Source organism: Dromaius novaehollandiae, chromosome Z (assembly GCF_036370855.1).
Source record: "Dromaius novaehollandiae isolate bDroNov1 chromosome Z, bDroNov1.hap1, whole genome shotgun sequence".
Taxonomy (NCBI): Eukaryota; Metazoa; Chordata; class Aves; order Casuariiformes; family Dromaiidae; genus Dromaius; species Dromaius novaehollandiae.
In genome coordinates this window covers 44764061-44785313 of record NC_088132.1, presented here as the reverse complement: position 1 = coordinate 44785313, position 21253 = coordinate 44764061, and the positions used below count along the sequence as shown (strand labels likewise).

The following is a 21253-nucleotide window of genomic DNA, read 5'->3' as shown; positions in this document are numbered from 1 at the left end:
TGAATCTCAGGACTGACAGGGGAAAAAAATATCCCAAACCACACCTCTCACAGCCCAGAATTTATTGATATGAGAAGAAGAACAATTGGGGACTTTGTTGAAAGTTGTTCTCATACAGTTGCAGACTGTGGTCTGTGGAGAAAGAAAATAATCCATTTTCATGTTTGGGTAGTCTAGTTTTGTCCTATAGAGAAAGTACTGTGGACAGATGTAGCCGGGGACACGGAGAGACAAGTAGCACCAGCAGTCTGCAAATGCCCCACTTCCCTAACAAAGAGATACACAAGGTATACAATAGGTGTTTACAAGAGATGACCAAATTTTTAACGACAAACAGGAGGACAGAAATCCCCAGAAATACAGAGTATAACCATCAAAATGGAAATTCATTTCTCCCCCACAACTCCAAGGCCACTCTGAAGAAGCAGCAGTATCAGCTCCATCAGTGAGCAAAAAGGAGCAATTTTTATTTACATAAAAGCAACTTTGCATCAGGCAGGCACTGTAAAGAAACATTCGTATGGGTGGCAACACAGATAAAGTTTGTCCCTGTGTTTCCTTTGAATTTCCAGGTGGTATAAATTCACTTGTGCCAATGTCAGTTGGTTTGCTAAACAATTTGACGTTATTGGAAAAGCAGCTCACAGAAAAACCACATACTCCAAGTGTTGGATGTAAAAGAATATGTTTCAAGATTACTACTAGTTAATTATTACTATGCTACTGATGCTGGAATATGATATCAGTATCAATATCAGTAACAGCTGACTTCCTCAAAAAAAAGTAAGTAACCTAATCATCATGCAAAGGAAGTAACCTAATCATCTACCATAACCTTTGGTTGATGCTAATATTCTCCAAGATGCAACAGAGTTTGCCCTGTTTTTTTTTACAATATCTCATTTTCCAGCAGGGACTTCCTCACATAAATCAGACTCAAATCTTGAGAAATTCTGCACTCATGCCCTCAGACAGCACCTCATAGCAGCAGACTTATAGTCAGGGGTATGAACAGTTGCGCTGACAACACCAACTGGTTCTGGAAAAGCAGTGTTTCCTGGTCCATATGAGGACAAAACATATATATATATTTTAAAATTTGACTTGTCTCAGTTATTTTTATCATGTCAAGCATTTTTATTGAAAGGGAAGTATAATTTTTTGGGGGGAATCACACTCGATTCTTTTGATAAGAAAAAACCAAAGTTCATAGTCCTTCTGTTTTGTGCTATTACATCGACCTAAATCTCTGGCAGAACATGTGCAGATCTCTAAATCGAAGAAGCCTCTCTCAGTGAGTTGTGCCTCTTCATGCACAACACTGATTACTACTACTACTAAGCTGGTGCCTCAGCAAGAACAATAAGCTCTAGGTGCCTGTTTAATATCGTTCTTCAAACACACAAAATACCAAGAAACCTTGTTAATATACTACAGTTTATAGTACTTCTCTATAGTTTTCTCCTGCATAGCATCACAGGCTATTCAACCTTGTCTCTGCAAAGTCCCCAATCCTTCCTATACCCAAACCAATCCTAAATAATAACAGCCAAACTGGCAATTTGTGAGGCTATTCCAGGTTCCTAGTCACGGGGAAGTTTTCTTAATTATGTGATAATTTTCAAAGAAGTGGCCAATGCCTTTCCTACGCTATCTGCTGATTTGTGTAGGGATATGTACGGTTCCTCCCCTTGACCTAGACGCCCAAGGTCTGTCAATAATTCTTTGCTAATAAATGAAAATCCCTACTGCCACCACTAAGTAGTGGTGGCTTCATGATGTCTTCCACCTCCAGCAATTCTGCGGCTGATTGGGTATTTCAGCTCAGATTTTACTACAAAAGATCTCAGGTAAAAAGAAGGGAACAGGCAACCTGACGATAAGGATTTTAAAGTATGTTTACAGTGCTGAGACAAAAAGCAAGTAAACTCTCCCCAAAATACCACCGTGGGGCATCACGAAACATGGTATCGCAGAGGACAGAGAAACTGCAAGCAGATCATAGAAGAGACTAAAGGAAAAGTAATAGGGCAAACACTGAGCACCTGAACGTAAGAACGCAAAATACAGCAGAAGAGCGAATACAGCAGAAGAGCGAATACAGCTAAAGCCCAGCTTAACTGGCATCAAAAAGAGTTCTGACTCTTCTTGAGTTGGAGTTGTGACTAGTTCAAAAAGAGTTCAACTACAGACTTATTAATAAGGTAAATATTAACTAATTAGTAGAAAAGAATGTTTATAATGTCTCTGTTTCTTTCTCTCTTATCTTTACCTATTAATAAACAGAGACATCATAAATATTCTCTTCTACTCCTGCTTTTTCCTTAAGATTTTTTGAGTCACAGGAGCCTCCAGAGGCGCGCAGATGGTTGCAATGAGATAGTCCAACCACACTGGCAGCTGTCAGAGAAAAACGACAGCAGGATCCGAACAGTCCCACCAGTTCTTGGAACACGGTGAGGACAACTTCCAGTCCCAGCTGTGGAACGACTTAGCAGAAGAGAGACAAGTTGCTATCTGAGATTCTGAAAATTACAAATTCTCTACTAGAGAAGCAGCTCAGAACAAAACAGAATGAAATCTGAATAAAAGTCATCAGGAGATAAGAGTCAGAAGTTTCAGGTAAAAAAGGAATTAGCACAGAGAAACAAAGGTAATGGGGAACAAAGACAAATTTAAGAAAAATCAAGGGAATAGGTAGCACTAGGTCCCCTGAGGATACATTGCAAGGGGAAAAGGAATACAGGAGAGCAGGAAGTTATTATAAAGAGCTGTATGTAAAACTAAGTACAGCTTTACAAACTACATTTTTAAATTTAATCACAAATTTAAAAAACCATGAACGAATTATTATTTAAAACAATAACTGAATCCAAATCATAAGAGCACACTATCCTGATGTGGTCAGGAGTGATACGGTTACACCAAAACCTCCCTGAATCCACGATCAGGAGCTTCGTACAAAGAAATAGTGACAAGGGCACACCATTAAAGATGATATAAAATAACAGCATAAGCATCTTGAAACAGAATCAGAAAGACAAATACATGGGCTAAAACTAGAAACAAGCATTAATTGAAAAAGTTACACAAATAAGCCACAGGTAAGACAACGGGGTTTTAAAACTGCAAAAGGAATTCTTTTCTCTATAAGAAAAGGGGAAGAACCACTTAAGTTGTAATTAGGTAAGTTACATATAAAGCCTGATAACCACTAGCAAATGTCCTCAAGACCTTGTGGAGAGCAGGAGAGCAGCCAGAGGACTGGGAAGAAGAGCAAACTTATCTGGTCTCTTTAAAAAAGGGAGGAAAGAGCATACAGAAGTCCACAGTCAAAATGATGACAAGATTTAGCCAACAGCATGTGTACATTCTTAGGAGGATAAGAAGACGATAAACACAACATGGATCTGTTAAGAATAAATCATATCGAGCATTAGGTCTTTGCCAGAACAACTGGACTGAGGGCTTGGAGGAAAGCAGTACATACGATACGGGTTAATATCAGTAAAACTTCTGATACTACGTTCCATGATATCCTCAAAAAAGAGAAATGGGATCTAGCTTAAATCAACACAGGAGGTTGGTGGAAAAACTTCTCTCAGGATCCTGCAGTAATCTGTCTCAAGTCTATTTCTAGCAGTATCTTCATATTTATTTCATCAATTCTGATTTTATATTTGCTTGCCAAGTTATTATTGGTATTTTATTATTGGTATTTTATTCCATACTTACTACCTTAATAAAAATAAATCACCCATCATTAAGTTGTTGAAAGTATTGAAAAAGATACTTTCATTCTAAATTACACAAAAATGCCGTACTTTACGATCCGTTTTGGTCCTTCCTTGCTTTGTGTGTTTATCATCCCTTGTGCAGTACCCCATCTTAACCTGCAAGCCCAAATTTTTTCTCCCTTCCAAAACATTAAAACCACAATTATCCCTGAAGTATTTAAATTCTGCTTTCTCTATATTCCACTTGCTTCTGTTTCAGCAGTAATATTATTTTGCCTGTGACTAACATATACTAACCTTAGGTGAGAGCCTGCTAAGAACTAAGTAAAAATTAAATCTTCAGGTCATGATTCATTAGTTACTTTCCCTGCCCCCCACTATGAGCTCCCTAATTAAAACCACCTTTTTAAAGCTAATTTCTCTGTAAATATTTAATAACCTTTTCCTCTTTAAACTCTACTCGTACTTGTTGATTTCATGTCTGCAATGCTGAATTCATCTCTTCAATGTAAATTTGATACCAGAAAGTTTTTTCCTAAAATGAACATGCAAGGAAAGGAGATCTAATTTCATCTGGGCAACACACAAAGGCAATACATAGCCAAGAACAGTGGCAATTTTAAAAACACACAGTTCGGAAAAAAAGATGGGGATTGTTTTCAAATCATTGCACTTCCCCAAAATAATGGAAGCAGGAGGGGCAAGCAACACCCTCAAAAGGCAAAGCAAGGAGATCTGCAAACAACAAATCTTTTCCAAACAGCACCAAACAGGCAGTAATTAAATTAAATACCTAACCAGCGTCCTCCCAGAGGCCTAGGCTAAGCCACACGCTTTGTGCCCCGTAAGCAGACCCCTCAGCCCGGCGCTACAGCCCGCCTGCGTGCAGACGGCAAAGGCTCCAGCTCTGCCGAGGAAACGAAGCCTTCCCTTGCTAAGCAACCACTTCTTTAACGCACAGCCACAGGAGGTGACGCGCAGCCTCTGCAGCCCGCGCTAGGCAGCCTGCCGGCAACTTTGATGAGGAAGCAAGGCACAACGTTTCACCATCTTGTCTCTTCGGCACAAACTAGGAGAAAAACATACCAGGATGGACAAGTCTCCCCCGAGAATCTTTGCATTTAGTTGTTGCTGGAGCACACTGGGCTTCTCTGCAACTGCTACCTTATCCACCCTGCTACCGGCCTCAGCAGAGCAAAAGATGAAGGGGAAGAAATATTTCAACTACCAAAAAGGAAGAAAAATGTTTTGTCTCTCTAAAACATGGCTAAAAATTTAATTTCTGTGAATGCCAGGCCAATAAGCTACTAGCAAATGAACAGCTCTTTGCTGCTAATTTTTCTGCTATTTTACTTTTCATTAAAAAAATAATTCCATCTAAACTCACTTGAACATCATAAAGCTCTTCATATTTTAAAGCACTTTGGAACAATTATTTTGAAGGGAGCCCTTGACAGCTAAATGACTCTGTTAAATGAATGTTATAGAAGATACATAATGATTTTTAGTGAAATATTGAATTTAACCACAAATGAGGAAAACCAGTCATAAACACCCTGGGTGTATTTCAATAATAATGTCTTGCCTGAGAGTTCAATGGACTTTGTATGTTCTAACAATGAAGCCACTACCTAGCTAGATCAAGCTGAGATTTCTCATTCTTTTCTTTACTTCTTTGTTTGGTTGTCACCTTTATTAAAGGTTTCTCTGTCTTTTTTAAATCTAGAAAACCAATAAGGAGGCTTTTTATGCTTGCAGCTACTGGTGCCATGCCCGTGCCGCATTTTATTGCAACCACACAATGTTAAAGGGACTGCATTGCTTAGCACTGTTAAACTGACGATGATGAGGAACTGAACTAATCCAGAACAAAATCCAGCGTCCACAGAGAGCCCAATATTGTAGTTTTGAGAGAAACAAAACTCCTGCTGAAGTTAATGGGAAGCTTTTGAGAGCGAGGTGCCTAGGACTAGGCAAACACAGTACAAAGTTATTTATCCTACAACACTCTCCACATCACTCTGATTTCTCATTTGCTATGTGATCTGAAATGGCACTAGGGCTTTACATGATCTCTCATCGCCATACTAAAAAGCAGTTTTGAAGTAATTTTAGAGTTTAATTATTCTTTTTCTGATTATTATTATTACACTGCAGCACAAGAACAAGGCACTGTTGTTCTGATGCTGAAATGCCACTCATTAGAGAATTTTATTTGCTGGAAGAAAAAGAAATGAATTGAAAACAATCCACCAGGACTGTATTTCTCTTCTGTATATTTAGAGAGGGAAAAGTAAAATCTTAATGCTGAAGAAATGAGGCCAAAAAATAGGGATCACATGTATTCAGTTTCTGTGGTGAAATGAGGTGGAATGACTGTTTCACAGTAGAAAGGCCAACTACAGACATGAAGGCAATATTTCTCGGGATCTACAGCCTGCCTAAAGCTTTTAACTCTCTAGTCTAACACTAAAAAAAACACACAAAAAATTGTAGTTGTAACAATCAAAACTTGCTGGGAAGTGGAAGATTCAGGTAGAAAACAAATTGATGAAATAAGATCCTTGTTGGAGGACTAACCAAACCAGACGGCTGAAGCAGTAACAGCTTCGTAGTGGGTTTGTAAGAGTCAGGTAGCTCAACCCATTGCTTTTTAACCTCCTGATGTTTTTGTTTCTTTAGCCCCAGATGTTACGCTGCATCTCCTCTCGGTTTCCAGCCCATTTGTGGTGCCCAGAGCAACACTGCTGCAGGGCTCCTTAGAGAAGGGCTCCGAGCCGACAGTGTTCCCCATCATTTACCAAGGCAGGTGTGAGAGCTCATTCATGCTAATTTGCTTGGAATCTGCTCCCACTGCATTCCACATGCCCCCACGCTTACAGAAACAGCTGCTCTAAGAGGAGGGTAAAAAAAGAAAAAAAAGAAAAAGAAAAAGTAAAAAAGAGCCCCTTGGCTCAATGCTAGTATATTTATCCTCAGAAATTATGACTTTAAATATTGCTGGACTATTGATATTAGCAGCTACAGCACCTACAAACTAAACAGCCTTCACTCTCCCTGCATGACAAATATTATAGTGACAAGAATATTTAATTTGAGCAAATAACAAAATCCAGGGATTTCACATCAAAAAGTAGTAATTATTTTTCCTTGTATTTGGGGAGAACTTCCAACCATCCCTTCTTCCTCCCTCCCCCACTTCAGACTGTTGGAATACATGTAATACTGTGTTTTCCTTTAAAAGTCAGCCACGGTTCAGTGAACAGGCTGACACGCTATTTCACGTGAGAAAAGAGGCTGTGCTTTTAATCTCATGTTCACTCTAGATTCCTAGCTAACGTATCTGGGGATAGTTAAGTCTGCATTCACTGTAAGCCATCTGCACCACGCACAGTTTGGCCCTCCGTATTTCCACAGAGCATAGGTGAAAAATTAGTTGCATTTCTTGCACCTGCTATGCAAAAATGATAAATCTCTGTATACTCACAGATGTAGAAATATTCCCGGCCTGGCCTGAACTCAAATCCTAGTGAGAAGGGAGTGAAGAGCTGGAATTTTTCTGAAAACTTCAATGGTCCATTTGGTGAATGCGGCCGATTACACTCCCACCTCTTGAATCCTTTGGAGGTGTGATCGCAGGAGCTGTAACCATCAAAGTTCACCATGTAAAGAACATAGCGTTCGGTCTTGTCTTCTGGCACTGAATCTTCATAGTGAGGGCAGAACACATCCAGGTAATCATTGATGCACACATCGATGTGGTAGTCACCCCTCTGGAATCTAAAACGAAAGGCAGAAATCAGACAAAAGCAGAGTTAACTCAGGATAGTCTTCTTGTAGGATAATGTTTTCATAAAAGGGGCATCATTAACAGCACTTCGTTTCACTCCAGCCACGCACCTTCACTCTTAAAAATAACCCTCACAATTCACCAGAGTTATCAGAGACTGCTTATGCAGGACTACAGTCATATGATCTTCTGGATACAGGTTTTGCTCTTTTGTCTTAAAGAATGAATCTCTTGCTAACACATACCAAGTTACAGGCTATCCTTCCCTGTGGCTTATTGAACAAACAAAGGAAGAGAGTATCTGCTTTATTCCTTTTTTTTTTTTTTAGGGGAGAAAGAAGCAGGGAGAAGCAAAGAAGCCAAAACTGTATCAGCTTCCCCAAATCAGTGTCTATATAAACATCTACAAATGCACAAAAATAAATAAACTAAACTCATCCTCTTCTCTGAGTCAGGCAGTAATCATCCCTTTGTTGAAAGCTGATTTGACTGCAAGTACTTATACATACTACGGCAGCACAAAGAGGTTTACTCTTTCTTCATTATTAGCAGCACTTTGTTGGGATGCAAGCAAAGCCTGTATTGCTTTTTAAAGATATCTGAAAAGCAGCGCAACTCCTCTGCCCGGCTATACAGGGGAGACATTGCTCTGTTCAGATAAAAGGATCGTGGGATACGAACTATCAGCACTCAGCCTACCATGGCGGTGCTGACTGAGTGCCAGCTGCCAAATGCAGCACAGGGCATCACCCAGATGCACTGCCTTTTTACTGCCGCTGAAGACACTAGATTTTTTTTGGAGGGTGGGTGGGCAGGGGAAACCCCGTTTTCTTCCCTCCAAGTGTCACTTCCATTACTTCTCTAATGCCTGGCACAGTATCTGCAAGAAACTATGGGAACGACTTCAGTGCCTCCATGGGAGCCTACGCCATGATGGATTTAATGATGCCATAAAGCAGGTCTGTACATCTATCAAACTCCCCGGGGCAGCCGGCGAACCCTGCCACTGACCTGCTCCACTTCAGACCGACTCGGCTCCTTGTAGCTTCTCTCTTTCACGGCTGCAGTTGTCAAGTGTATCACAGAGCAATAAAAAGGCCATGACAGATTTAACTATAATACTTCTTTTTAGCTGAGGGGCATATTTTAAACACCTGATGGGCTTGAAATCTGCCATCTGGATCCTTCTATCTAATTTTGGAGAAAAAGCAATGATCTGCCGGCCCTCTAAGGATAAATTCAGAGCAAACTATACCTTTTCATATTCCTACAATAATTTAGCTTCAATAAAATCGCTTTTTAAAGGGAAAAAACTGAACACGCATCAAAGCATGATATATCTGTATAATTTCAGCCAGTGCACAACCTCACGGTTCCATTCTGTAACATGGAAAAGTCTTTCCGAACCACAGCCATTTCAGCAGAACTCACATTTATCTAAATCATTAGCTAGAAATATATTTTTGTACTCCACTGCTTACAAAGCCTGTCACCTGAACAGCTACTGTCTTAAAACATTTGCAAAGCTGTATTGTTTTTAAATTGGTCTCATTTTTTCCATATCAGTTAACAGCATGCCATTTCTTACAGGTAATGAAAAGGAGCGTCTTATAAGTTCTGAACAGGAAAGTCTAATTCTGGAAGTGATATCTCTATTTTTTCCATAAAATTTTATTTTTAGTAAGTAAAAATGACTATATATAAAAATATGTGCTTGTTTTAACCATACGAGTGATGGACAACCCAAAGTTTCCTGCACTGATATTCTCGAGGTTCCCCCTGGTACCACGCTGTGCCTTCACAATAACGCCCAGTTATGGTTTTGTGACAGAAGCTATACATGTTCAGAAGTAGACTTAAATAGTTGTAAACATTCAGGATCAGACTGGTCTCCTTAACTTTAGACTTTTACAATACAAATGACCTTATGTGAACTGCTTCTCCGGGTTTCCTTCAAGTCAATGAAGAGAAATAGGAACTTCTAGAGCCCAATTCATCCGACCTGTTCAGGCCCAAGGTGCACGGGAACGAGAGGAATCGCATTCCAGGAGCGGCTATTTCTCTCCTTTAACTAAAAGGAGAGTCTAGACAGATATTTCACAGATAGATGATTCTACACTGTAAATGGCTAAATTTGAAGGGATGAATCCTACCACACAGCCTACGATAATGGAGATTATAAATACGAAGATAGACAACTTAATCAATTTGTGATCACACCTTAAATCCACATTAGTGATGAAATCAAATTTGTAATCTGCACCGCTGAGCTCTTCCACCCAATTCTGCAAACAAAGAGCTCATCTTATTCTGTCCTGGCAGAGTCCTCTACTGTATTCCTTTTAAACAAGCAAAAACTCAACCCAATTCTCCTCTTTGATCACTGTTACTTTAGTAGATTCACTCTTATTTCTGCTTCTGTAAGTGCTGAACCAGTTGCCTGCCTTCCCTCCTCCCAGGACACACACAGCTCGGCACGGAGAGCAGAGGAACTGCAAAGCACATCTGAGCATAAAGCATACAACTAAGTCATGTTTATCCTACTGTCTTTCCCTCCCTCTTCCCCTTCCCCTGCACTGCCTGTACATTTGCTCCACAGCCATTTGCTGTAGCCAAAATGCATTTACATTTCTGTGTCTAAAAGAGAAAGATGGTGCATATTTAAAGTGATCTAAACTGGCCCCTAGCTGATACTGCTGCCACAGCAGTGAACCTGCTCCAGGGGAAACATGTACCAAGGTATTTTATCAAGTAGCTCTGAGTGAAGTCTCTTCACTCCATAAATATAGTAACAGCAATACTGGAAAGACACACAGTGGTTATTAGCCAACTACGAAGGAGAAAGCAAGTATTTATTTCCCCTTCCATAATGCTTTAAAGGATTCAGGAATCAAACCCTTAGTCTGCATACTAAGGAGAGATGCAGAACTAGTTTTGTTTTGCCAAAAGAGGGTACAAAATTTCCAGCCTGCTCCTTGCAGTGAACTAAGAGATCATCCTCATCTCCCCAGCTACAAGGCAGTGTGTTGTACTTACCTTCTTCGGGACAAGACACAAAGGCATCTACCCCCCACCGAAAGGCAAGGGGGGGGCCAGCAGCAGCTAACAGCAAAACTCACCAGCTCAGACTCCTCAGAGCTCCTAAAGGCAACACTTCAGAAACACATTTCCAAGAATTTTAAACCACATCCAAGAGGAAAACACTTAACATTTACAGGCTGAAAACTCTTTATTAGGAGTCTAAAGCCAGGTACTAGAGTGAAACACAAGTTCCACTTCAAATGAAAGGATTTATCAATGCTACATATGTTGAGGAGCACAACACGTAAAGGGGAGGTGCAATTTGTTTACAAATATATTTTGAGAGATGATCAAAAAAACAGATTTCCTAAGGTCTGTATTTAAGGCATAACAAATTTCTCCCTTTCCCGTCCCTTTCAATACAGGATGGAAACCTTGCTTTCCCACAGTCTCTAGCAATGCTACTGATCTGCTGCTTTTGCTTTCTCACTTAGGCCTTAAACCCTGTAACGGGAGATGCTCGCGTAGACCCCTGTGCCCTTCTACAACCATGCGGTGATCAGGATCTTTATAAATTCCCTTATGAGGAAGAAACCAGTCATACCCATCTTTTGCAAAACAGAATATAGTACTGCAATAGAAACCAAGCGCAAAAGCTTCCCCAAAATTCGTGCAGGATCTTCTTGCAAATAATGCCATTTGTCTTGCTGCACTCTGACTTACACACAGCAAAACACGGCTATTCTTCAAACATAATTAACCTTTGTTTTCTGTCAGGTGGCATTCAAACAGGGTCTTGGAAACTTGCATACTACAAGGCTAGCTATTAGGCAGTAGGGCTATAAAAGCCACTGCCGAGACAGAGACAGATACTTAAGTAGCTTCTAAACCTAAACATTTCCATAACCAACACACACCAGCTTGCTACACAAAACTTGCACATTGCTTCCAGCAATGACAATCATACAGACATTTCTCTGCTCAAATGCCACTGCCCAACCATCCAAATATTCAGGACACAGCAAAAAAACTTCATGGCAATTTTGAGCAGAGAAACATAAGACCATTTTCAAAGTAGTTTTGTTCCCTGTACTCTGTTTATCCATTAATTCAAGCACAAGTACACAGTCTGTGTGCATGCATCTCTTCATAATTTTAATTTCTGAAGCATATGCGGCTCATCTTGAATTTAATAACTTTGCTGGTCACTGAAATAAGTGATGTTTTATTTAAACAGATACTTAGAATGCAACAAGTTTTGTTCACTGCTCTTTGTTTTTCTTCCTTTCCTTCATGAAATAAACACTATAAAAATCCAGTTTAAAAACAGCACAAATAACACTAACTGCCCATTATCATTTAGATAGATAAAAAATTGCCATAGCTTCTGCTTGTTGCTTCCCATACAGATCTTATTAGTTATATTCCATTGCCCTTCCTGTAAAATAGACATGCCAGCTGTTCTACTTCAAGATAAGTGTACTAGAAAATTTTTCTCTCCTCATGTCACCCTTTCTTTATTTGGAGTCTGTTCCGTGAAACGTATGGGGCAAGGCTTCAACGTGAACCACAAAAGACATCAAATAACTGCTTTAGCTACAAATTATGAAATTCTGATCTTTATTCTAGCATCAGAAGTCAACAGATGCAAATGGCCCCGAGTCTGCTGCCCTGGAGCTTGCACAGCCAGTAATACCAGTGCACAGAGGACACTACTAAAGGTGAATGCCTAATAACAGTTCCTCTACTTTCAAAAGATAATCTAAAATGCAAGGCAACGCCCAAAGCATTCAGTGAATAGATTTATTCTTGGAGTAAATGAAAACTGTAACTACTCATAGTGCTTTGCGAGCAGCATAGCAGAAAGATGCTTGTTCTGTTCCCCAAGGCAGCAAGGCTTCTGCGGGCAGCGGGCGTACATACCCCTGTAACTGCCGGCCACTCAGCCCCTCCGTCCAACTTTTGAGGCAACTGAGCCAGTTCCAACTTAGTTTGATGGAGACAGAGAGATCTCAGAGATAAATCCATTCCTACAAGTATGGTGAAAATAAGCAGCCAGGCGAGAAGATCCTGCAAGTGTCCCAGCAAAGGCTGAACCACCACCAGGAGACTGGATGTTAACAGACACCAGAAACATCTCTTACAAATGCTCTAGCCACAGGAAAAGCTGCAGCAAGAAAAACACAGAAGTCGGTAGAAAAGTAGTTTTCCTTCTATTAGTTAGGTTGCTTATGAAACCATTTGGGTAATTTAAAATGGAGAGATGAGTATAAAGTGTTTTGTATATTTGTATATGCCGTAATAAGCAAACCCAAGCGCTTTCCGGAAAATGCTACCATCCTTTAAACAGCAAACATTTCGATTGCTTTTAGGATGTGACGTCGTCACTCGTTCAGCATTCCCTGCTACCGAGCTCGCTCCCCGCGATCGCCTCTGTTTAAGTGGCGAGCTTCACACTTGCAGCCCGCGCAGCGCTGGGCTCGCGCGCTGCCGCCGTAGCACAGCAGGGTAACTCGTGCCTCATTAGTCTTTGTTCTCTCAGACAGCCCAAGCCGCTCATTTCATCTAACTTAGAGCTGCTCTGTGTGATGGGGGAAATCTTGCGGTTGTTAATTATCTGAGGGGTTGTGGGATTAAGCGCACCATTTTGCTGCAGATAATTTTAAAGATGCTATTTTTGCGGTACCCAAAAATAACCCCTTTAATGCTTTTCTGCTCTTGTTACCGGCTTTGTCACAACATTTAATAAACTCTGTTCCCATAGCTCTGCTGACATCACCACCGATTCTGATGCACAAACAATGAAGTAATCAAAGAGCTATTTTAAATTTAGCTCTATTCAAATCCAAAGAAAATTCAACATTTTCCAGATGCTAAGTGAAGTGGGTTTGCTAAGAGTAGCAAAGCAGTGACATTTTAGAACTCTAACAGGATATTACTACCCTGAGCAAGCAAACAAAAAAAAGCAATATAAAGGAGTCGTCTGCGACCTTTTAGCCCTATAGGTTACAGTTTCACAAGTTAAGACAAGTTCAAAATATCATGAGAAAAGACTGTGTTGGAAGCAAAACAGACTGACAAAACAAAGAGAAAAACCTGTAATCAAGACTGTTGTTCAAAAAAAGTGTTCAAAAATTATGCCTAGACAAGAATGCAAGTTAAGTACACAAAGTAGAATGGAAGTTATTCTCTTGTCATTAAGTCCTCTATTCAATTATCATTTATTGGGGTAATTAAACTCTGGGAAAGGATGCCAGGCTAATTGTTACATTATGATAATTACATGCCTTTGCTGTGCTATAGCTGATCAAAATAAGATGTGGTCACACACACTCTGCTAAAGCTTCCCTGCAATCGGCGGGCTTCCATGGGAAACCAGGCCACTTATTACTAGTTCATTATCAATCAGGCAGAGAAGCTTATTATTTGCAACCTTCGTTTTACTTTCCCACCCACTCTGCCGGAACAAGTCTCCCAGGAGGTTGCGTCCAGGTCCCTGCCTTGGCCTGGCTCACTTCCATCACAATTACACAGCCGAGCAGGACCAGGCTCCCGCACTTGAAAGAGTTCATCAGACTTCAAATTACTGTTTCACGAGCGGCTGCAAGAGCCTATTGCGTTTCCTGGAAGAGCCAAGCGATCTCTCTGCCTCTCGCTTCATCCGAATGTGCCGCAGCTCTACCTTCCCCTTTTATTCCTGCTGCATCCCTCCCCGGCTGGGAGAGCTGTCACACTACTTGGATTGGACCAAACACACAAAACCAAAATAAACAAATATAAAAAAGAACCACGTTAGGATGGGCTTCGTGAGAAAAGCGTCAGTTTTATGTGGCTTGTCTTCCCTCAGAAACTCATCCCTTTCCCCCTTCTTATCAGTGGACAGAACAAGAGAGACATTGTGCTTTCTTATTTGGACGGCTGGTTTTCTTTCCTGTTAAATAACAGGATTCTGCTCAGTTGCCATCTTCTCTGGTGCTTCATGCTACCTATTTAAACCAGACAAACAAATGTTCTACTAAATAGAACATGGGAAGAAAGATGAAATGGATCATTTTGAACTAGCATTTAGGTTCTTCACGAAAAGAATTCATTAAGCACTGGGTAGGTCTGAAAATTTAAAGAATGTCCGGCCAGAACAGGAGAAATTCATCAAGAAATACCAAGCTTTTGGTAATTGTTTTTATCCTGCACTGATACAAACACTAGACCTTTTCAAATGTCAGAAGCACCCACCCCTGCACAGCCAATTCATTTGGAAACTGTCCTTGGAGGAGGCAGGCTAAGGTTTAAGATATCAGTAAGGTAAGCGCTTGAGCCTTATTTTCTTGAGCTTAATTTTTCCCATGCTAGTGAAGTGTACAGCTATTCTGCAGCTGACCACTTCGAATCAGCTTCATTCTCTTAACTCCCAGAACCCAAAAAACCTTCAATTAGTCTGGTAAAAGGCAGTAAGTTTCTGGGAAGAAGGGGGGGGTGGAAACAGCCAGGTATCCACAAATTTGCATTTTTTTAAAACTAAAACCTGACTGTTGAAAACTTCCCAGTGTGCCTTGACTGAAACACGTCCTCTACAAAACAAAAAAAAGCCTACATCCACAAGGAGGTGGTTTCTATTAGCAGAATCATGGCAAAAGGCTGCAAAACACAGGAGGAAAGGAATAGGTTTGAATGGAAAAGGGATATGTCCTATTTTAAATGTAATAGTTCTTTGATGCCATATAAGGTATTAATTCTATTAACCTGAAACAGAGACCTGAAATAACCTGTTTTCTGATTCTACTGCTGAACAAGAAGTTCAGCTGCATCATAACAGTTCCCAATGGCACCTAATTTAAAAGCATAGAACTTCTTTTCTTTATTTTTATTCTTTAAAAGCTCTTAAGTAGTAAATTGTGCAAAAATGTGTTTACTCCACTTACTGTTAATGATTTCCTCCTCACACTCACAACTATGTTTATTTGTATAGTCAGGTCCTATATTGACTTCTTATAGTCAACAGTGCAAAAAGATTATATGTTCAATGATAATGCAATCATTAAAAAACAGAAACTAACTGCTCTTCCCTGGGTACATATGAAGAGAGGGGGAAAATAAACAAATCAACATTTATTTCCCACCTATAAATCTGAGTACATCAGAGATTCACAAGTACTGCAACACCCTCACCCACTCAACTTCCCATCACTCTGCACCTCCTAATCGATAAGCTGGGCATTTTTCATTCTGTTTATTAAAACTGTTTCCTCAGACTCTGTGTTTATAAAAGGACTTTGGTTCAAAGCTGGCACACATGACTTTCCCCTAATCCCTGAGAAGTTCTTCTCTTGCTGCAACTTCTGAAGCGAAGCTCTTCCTGCATCTTCGGGGTTCAGTGGCACAGCCACACCAAGGATGATAAAGTAAGAGGGTGATACGGGGCAAAACATGTCACAGCATTGATCCCAAAGAGGTCAGGCTCTCATCTGCAGCCTGTCCCAGCTCTGATAGCTTTAATCCCCTCTACTGCAGCCTCCACCTGGCTATTGATTTGCTATTGCTGTGGGCATTTAACTTACTGAGATGGACAGAGAGAGGAGGAGGGAGGGAGGGTAAAGGAAGAGTTATTACTCTGTCAAAGGCATCACTTAAGACTTACAGGCTGAACTTAGATGCTGAAGACCATAATCCGAAAGGTACCACACCCGACCAGATCCTAAAGGCAGCCTGCGACTTCTGTTTGGAGCTTCTATTCAAACAGAGTCCGCAATGTCTGGGGCAATTCCAGTCTCTTGGTTAATTTGATTTATGGACACAAGCTCTTTATTTGTGTTCACATTAGTTCTGCCCAGTAATGGCATCCTGGAGTTCACTTGTAACATTCATCCCACTTCATCTGAGGTAGAATGAGGAGAGCTGGTAATTACCGCTCACATATTTCTAAACATGTTCATCAATACCATCCACACATGACTCTTCATCTATCTACTTTAGACACTAACACAACACAAGATGTCAGCTGCTTCTTGTATTCTGCGCTGTTGCTTGAAAATACACAATGTACCTCAACTACCTCTGCCCTCTGCCAGAAAATGTGTAGTTTGATGATTCATTAGCAAAATAGCCTTTTCTAAACAAGCAAGAAAGTCTCACCTGATTTCTACTGCACTAATGCAGACTTTACAACCAGTCCCATTCAGAGTTTAAATTCTTAAAAAAAAAAGGGGGGGGGGGGGTTGAAAGAAACCAGGCATAATGGTAAAGTACTACTAAAGAGCCCAGAACAGAGAACAGAGCTGTCTAATGACGTGTGTTGACCAGAAGACACCGTCTACCAGACCCGACGGAAGGGGGCTCTGGCACTGGTATCTGTCCCCCTGCCCGAGGCGCCCTGACAGCTATTCACCCACACGGAGAGCAGCGCCCTGGCGGCAGAAAGGTCTTGCTTCTCACGCTCACAAAACCACAGGCAACACCACCTGCACAACACGCATGCTGACCTGCACGCTGAACGACATAGATCAACTGCAGTCTACTTCCACGACGAAGCATACATAACACAAGCCATCTTTGCAAACTTATTTTCTCACTAATATATTAAAAGCAGATTGCAGAGTGATGGCTAACACACATAAACTGAAGTCTCCACCTCTTAAATACTGCCTGAGGAAAATGTGGTATCAGTCTGCACCAGTGAATACATGGTAAGTACTTGAGAAGAGACAAACATATGGATAAAAGTGCGTATCTGCTGTATATACAGCTATAACTGCTGTTGCATAGGAAATGCTTTTCTTCAATATTAAGCTATATCTGCAGTCAATCCCTCAATCCCTCAATTTACTTTATTTCAAATGCTTTATGATCAGCTTACAGTTTTAAGAATCAGACAGCATGATAATTTGTAACTGGTAAAATGTAGCTCTTAATTTCCCAATATGTAAATGTAGGAAACAGCTAAGATCCTCAAGATGTTTCATAGTATCTGTGTATTCAATAAACTCTACCAGTATGGTCACAATTCCTCATCTTCCAGCTAAAGGGAATGAACACAGATGTAACAAAGTAGTGAGGGTAAAATGTTGGGGAAAAGAAAAAAAAAAAAAAACCACTAACATCAAAAACAGACCTAGAAACATAACAAGAAATTCCAGAATCAAACCAACCATTTGCTATGAAAAGTTCATGAATTACCTACTTATTCAAATACATCCTACAAAAGCTATTTGAACATGTTCAAGTAATACAAAACAAAAACAAAACACACCGAAAGTCAGGATAGCTAAAAGAATAGCTAAAGAAAAGTCAAAATAACTAATAAATACATAAATACACTTGCAGACAATCTGCTATCAAAAAAGTGGCCTTCAATCAATGAATATATTTCTTGCTACACAAGTGCCTTGTGTTTATTTAAGAGACCCAGAGGAAAAATATTTCCTTTATTGACATTGAAACAGCATTTGAGAGAAAGTTCTATGGAGAAATTTAGTAATTTAGCCTTCTTCCTTTCACCTTTCTGTTTACTCTCTCTTATGCTAGGCAAACTGAACTTTAAAAGAAAAACAAACACCCAGAGTTTTAGATTACAGATCGCAGCAGCACCAAGTAGTACAGTTGTTATTAATGTTAGACATATTTTCTCTTCAACCCTGCATTTTTTTCTGAAGACCTACAGCACACAGACTAAGAAATTTTCCTTCAGGCTGAATGTTGGTGCACATGGTCTCTAAACAATAGCACTTAAAATATATTTTCCCCGAGAGAAGTTTATCGTAAGCTTTCTATTTGTTTGAACAAGATGTGTACTGATCCAAAAGGGCTTCTATACTTACTTATAATTTGAATAGCCTTGCATTGTAAACTGTCAATTAGTCTATAAAGCAGCTAAGACATTACAAAGTTTACATACAATCTGATGGGCAATAATTAATTTTTTAAAACAGAATGAGATCAATAAATGAGGGAATTCAGTATAGCCTTTATACCTTTTTTAATTTTTTCACCTTTTCAAATTAAGTTCCCATTACAGGTTTTGCAACTCTTATTTTTGCAAGAATAACAGAAATAATCTTTCAATAGGTATGAATACAGCTCAAATTGATAAAAGGTGCAAAATCTGATCACTCAGCTTTATGTGTGTGTGTAAAATATTCATGTTCAAGTATTCATATTCAAGAAAAAAAGGAGAGAAAATAAAATGCATTGCTCTCAGATCAATCAGCACTAAGAGGTAAAACTGAAGCTACTTCCTTAATTTCTCTATTGCATCTTTCCTAAAAGCATTTCTAAATTAACCTTAAATGAATTCCAATCTCCAACCTGTAGGGAGATCGCTTCATTCACACCTGAACGATGGCCTCGTCTGCGGAAAACATCGCCACTATTCCAATGGTACAGGCACTAAGGTTTAAGATAAGAAGCAGAGAATATCATAGACAAATTAAACCAAAGGTTTCTTTCCCTGCCCTCCCTTCTCCCTCCTACTTCTCATGAAGTCGGCACAAGGCAGCTACCAGGGAAGGGACTGTACAGCTGTGATGAGACCGTTACTGTGTTGGGAAGCCTTAACATCCTTCTGCAGGTGTTAAAATGAACTGTTGCACGTATGAACCACTACGTAACAGGCTCTCTGTCACCGTAGTCTGCTGCTCACTTTAAATTCTTGCAATGTAAACTGTCTTGCAGAGCGCCCTGTACAAAGCATCTCCTCAAAACCTAAAATCCAAGAACGAAGTGTTTGTAAGTTTAAACACATAGTTGGGGCTTAAACAGATAATCTGAGGTTAAAGAGAAAGCACACACAACTTGGACCAATTCTGTGGGAAGGCTCCCAGAGCTACCAGGCACCAGCGTGTGAAGCAGCCAGAGCAGTCATCCTGCACCAGCATTTCCAGCAAGGCCGTTCTGCGGCACCGAGTCGTACAGCTTAGTTATCGTACGGAAAAGCATGTGCTCCTTTCCATTTTTTTTGACCCTGACACCTGGCAATTTCTGCCAGAAATGTAATTCATACCATGAATTTCGTAGTTAAGAAAGTACCTTATAATCTTTGATGCTGCATTGTTAAGAGAACGGTAAGAAGTGTTACAGCCGACAACAGCAGCATCTAACCAAACGTGGCACTGCTCCAAAGTTTAATGAACATGTGAATGGAACGTGTCCACCTTTGTTACCTGTAAGAGCCAGGGACAAGAGTACACTTTGTCAGCCCCTCAGTGATGAGATTTTGCAATAACTTTTGCTTTGGTGAATAAATTCTTTTTTGGAGAGAAACACCTTTTTCACTCTTCAGGAAAAAAATAAAACTTGATTTCTGTAATCCCAGTTTGTAACTTAAAACGAACACTTATCTAAAAGAACATATTGAAAACTAGGTTTATATGGGTATCACTAGCGCTCCAAGGAGGCTGCCACCTAAACAAGCCTAGACAAATGGAGGCTCCCAAATTCAGCAGCCAACCTTGCACTGCAGTCAGTAAAAACTGACTAAAACAGAACATGGACCTCCAGATTTGTCATTCATTTTTTTCAGACACGTAACAGCAGCAATACACCAGTCTGAGCTTCAAACATAGCTTAGACTATTCTATTGCTAACCCTGCGCTTGTAGGAAGGCACACTCCATAACCAGGTGGTCAGCCCTTTAGGAACACTCTTCTAACGCTTAAACTTGCTCTCTAAATTCCTAAGGTTTTTGAGAGGTTACCTCTGCCCAAAGAGGCATTGCAGGAATTTTTAGTGAAGCAAGCATAATCAAGCCTGCTTTTTCACACCTTTTTCCTCCCACAAAAACACAAGGCAAGAAACAGTTGCAGAGCCCTCCACTTCTCCCCCCGAATGATAAATCTTCTCCGATGCCAGATTTTTTTGGAAGATAATTATGCCTTCCAAGCTCCCAAGAGCAAAAGGTAATTTAAGGCTTCGGCATTCACCAAACTTGCAGACAATATGCTGAACAGCTGGAGGTCATTTGCTTTGTTTCCCTAACTTTTCCCTTCATCACTGAAGTGAAAAAATTCTTAATTATTATGCACATGAGATGTCAACTGAAAGACAAATTATGTGCTTTAAATACATTATCAATAAATCTGGATTTATTAAGATAGTAATTGAAGTGTAATGATAGAGTATAACATAACTCCACCTTAGTTTTTATATCAAAGAAACAAAGCAGATCGTCTTCCAAATCATTTAGGAAAGGTTAACAATTCTTTGGATTACAGAAAAAAATTGTCCAATAGAAAGTTACTGCCTGTAGCTAAAGCATTAGATTGTTTCTGGAGTTGCTGAATTAAGCTATTTAACTGCTTTCTCTTTTTCATCCGTTATTTCACTTGTCTTATGAATCAGTTCTGTTGATTAGCAAGCATCCTCTGTTTTTCATGTGTTTTCCTCTTTACTCACACCACAGCAGGTTTTAACTCAGACATTTAAATGCACTTAAATATATGTTAAGGGACATTTTGTTAGATTAAAGAATGGTATCAGTAACAGTGCATGAATAGTCATTCTCTATTTAAATTCAGAGTTATAACTGAAGTAAAAAATACATTTTGACACATTAGCTCTAACGTTCCTAAAAGGTTACAGATACGTGACTATTAAGGTCCTCTGTTCTGATAAGTGGCTCTGTTCAAGACAGCAATTAAGCTGATATTAACATTAAGCATATACTTAAACCAAAGGATTTAGGTAAATGGTTAAATGCTTTCCTGAACTGGGGCTA

General features: G+C 39.9%; 1 protein-coding gene across 2 annotated transcripts in view; it reads right to left on the bottom strand.

Moving 5' to 3' along the window:
- The window catches only part of LOC135325101 (ephrin-A5), a 212049-nt gene that overhangs the window by 33220 nt on the left and 157576 nt on the right, over nucleotides 1–21253 (bottom strand). For both annotated transcript variants that reach the window (XM_064502602.1, XM_064502601.1), the window contains exon 2: nucleotides 7225–7517. In XM_064502602.1, the coding sequence (XP_064358672.1) occupies nucleotides 7225–7517 (293 nt within the window). The remainder of the gene's footprint in view (nucleotides 1–7224; nucleotides 7518–21253) is intronic.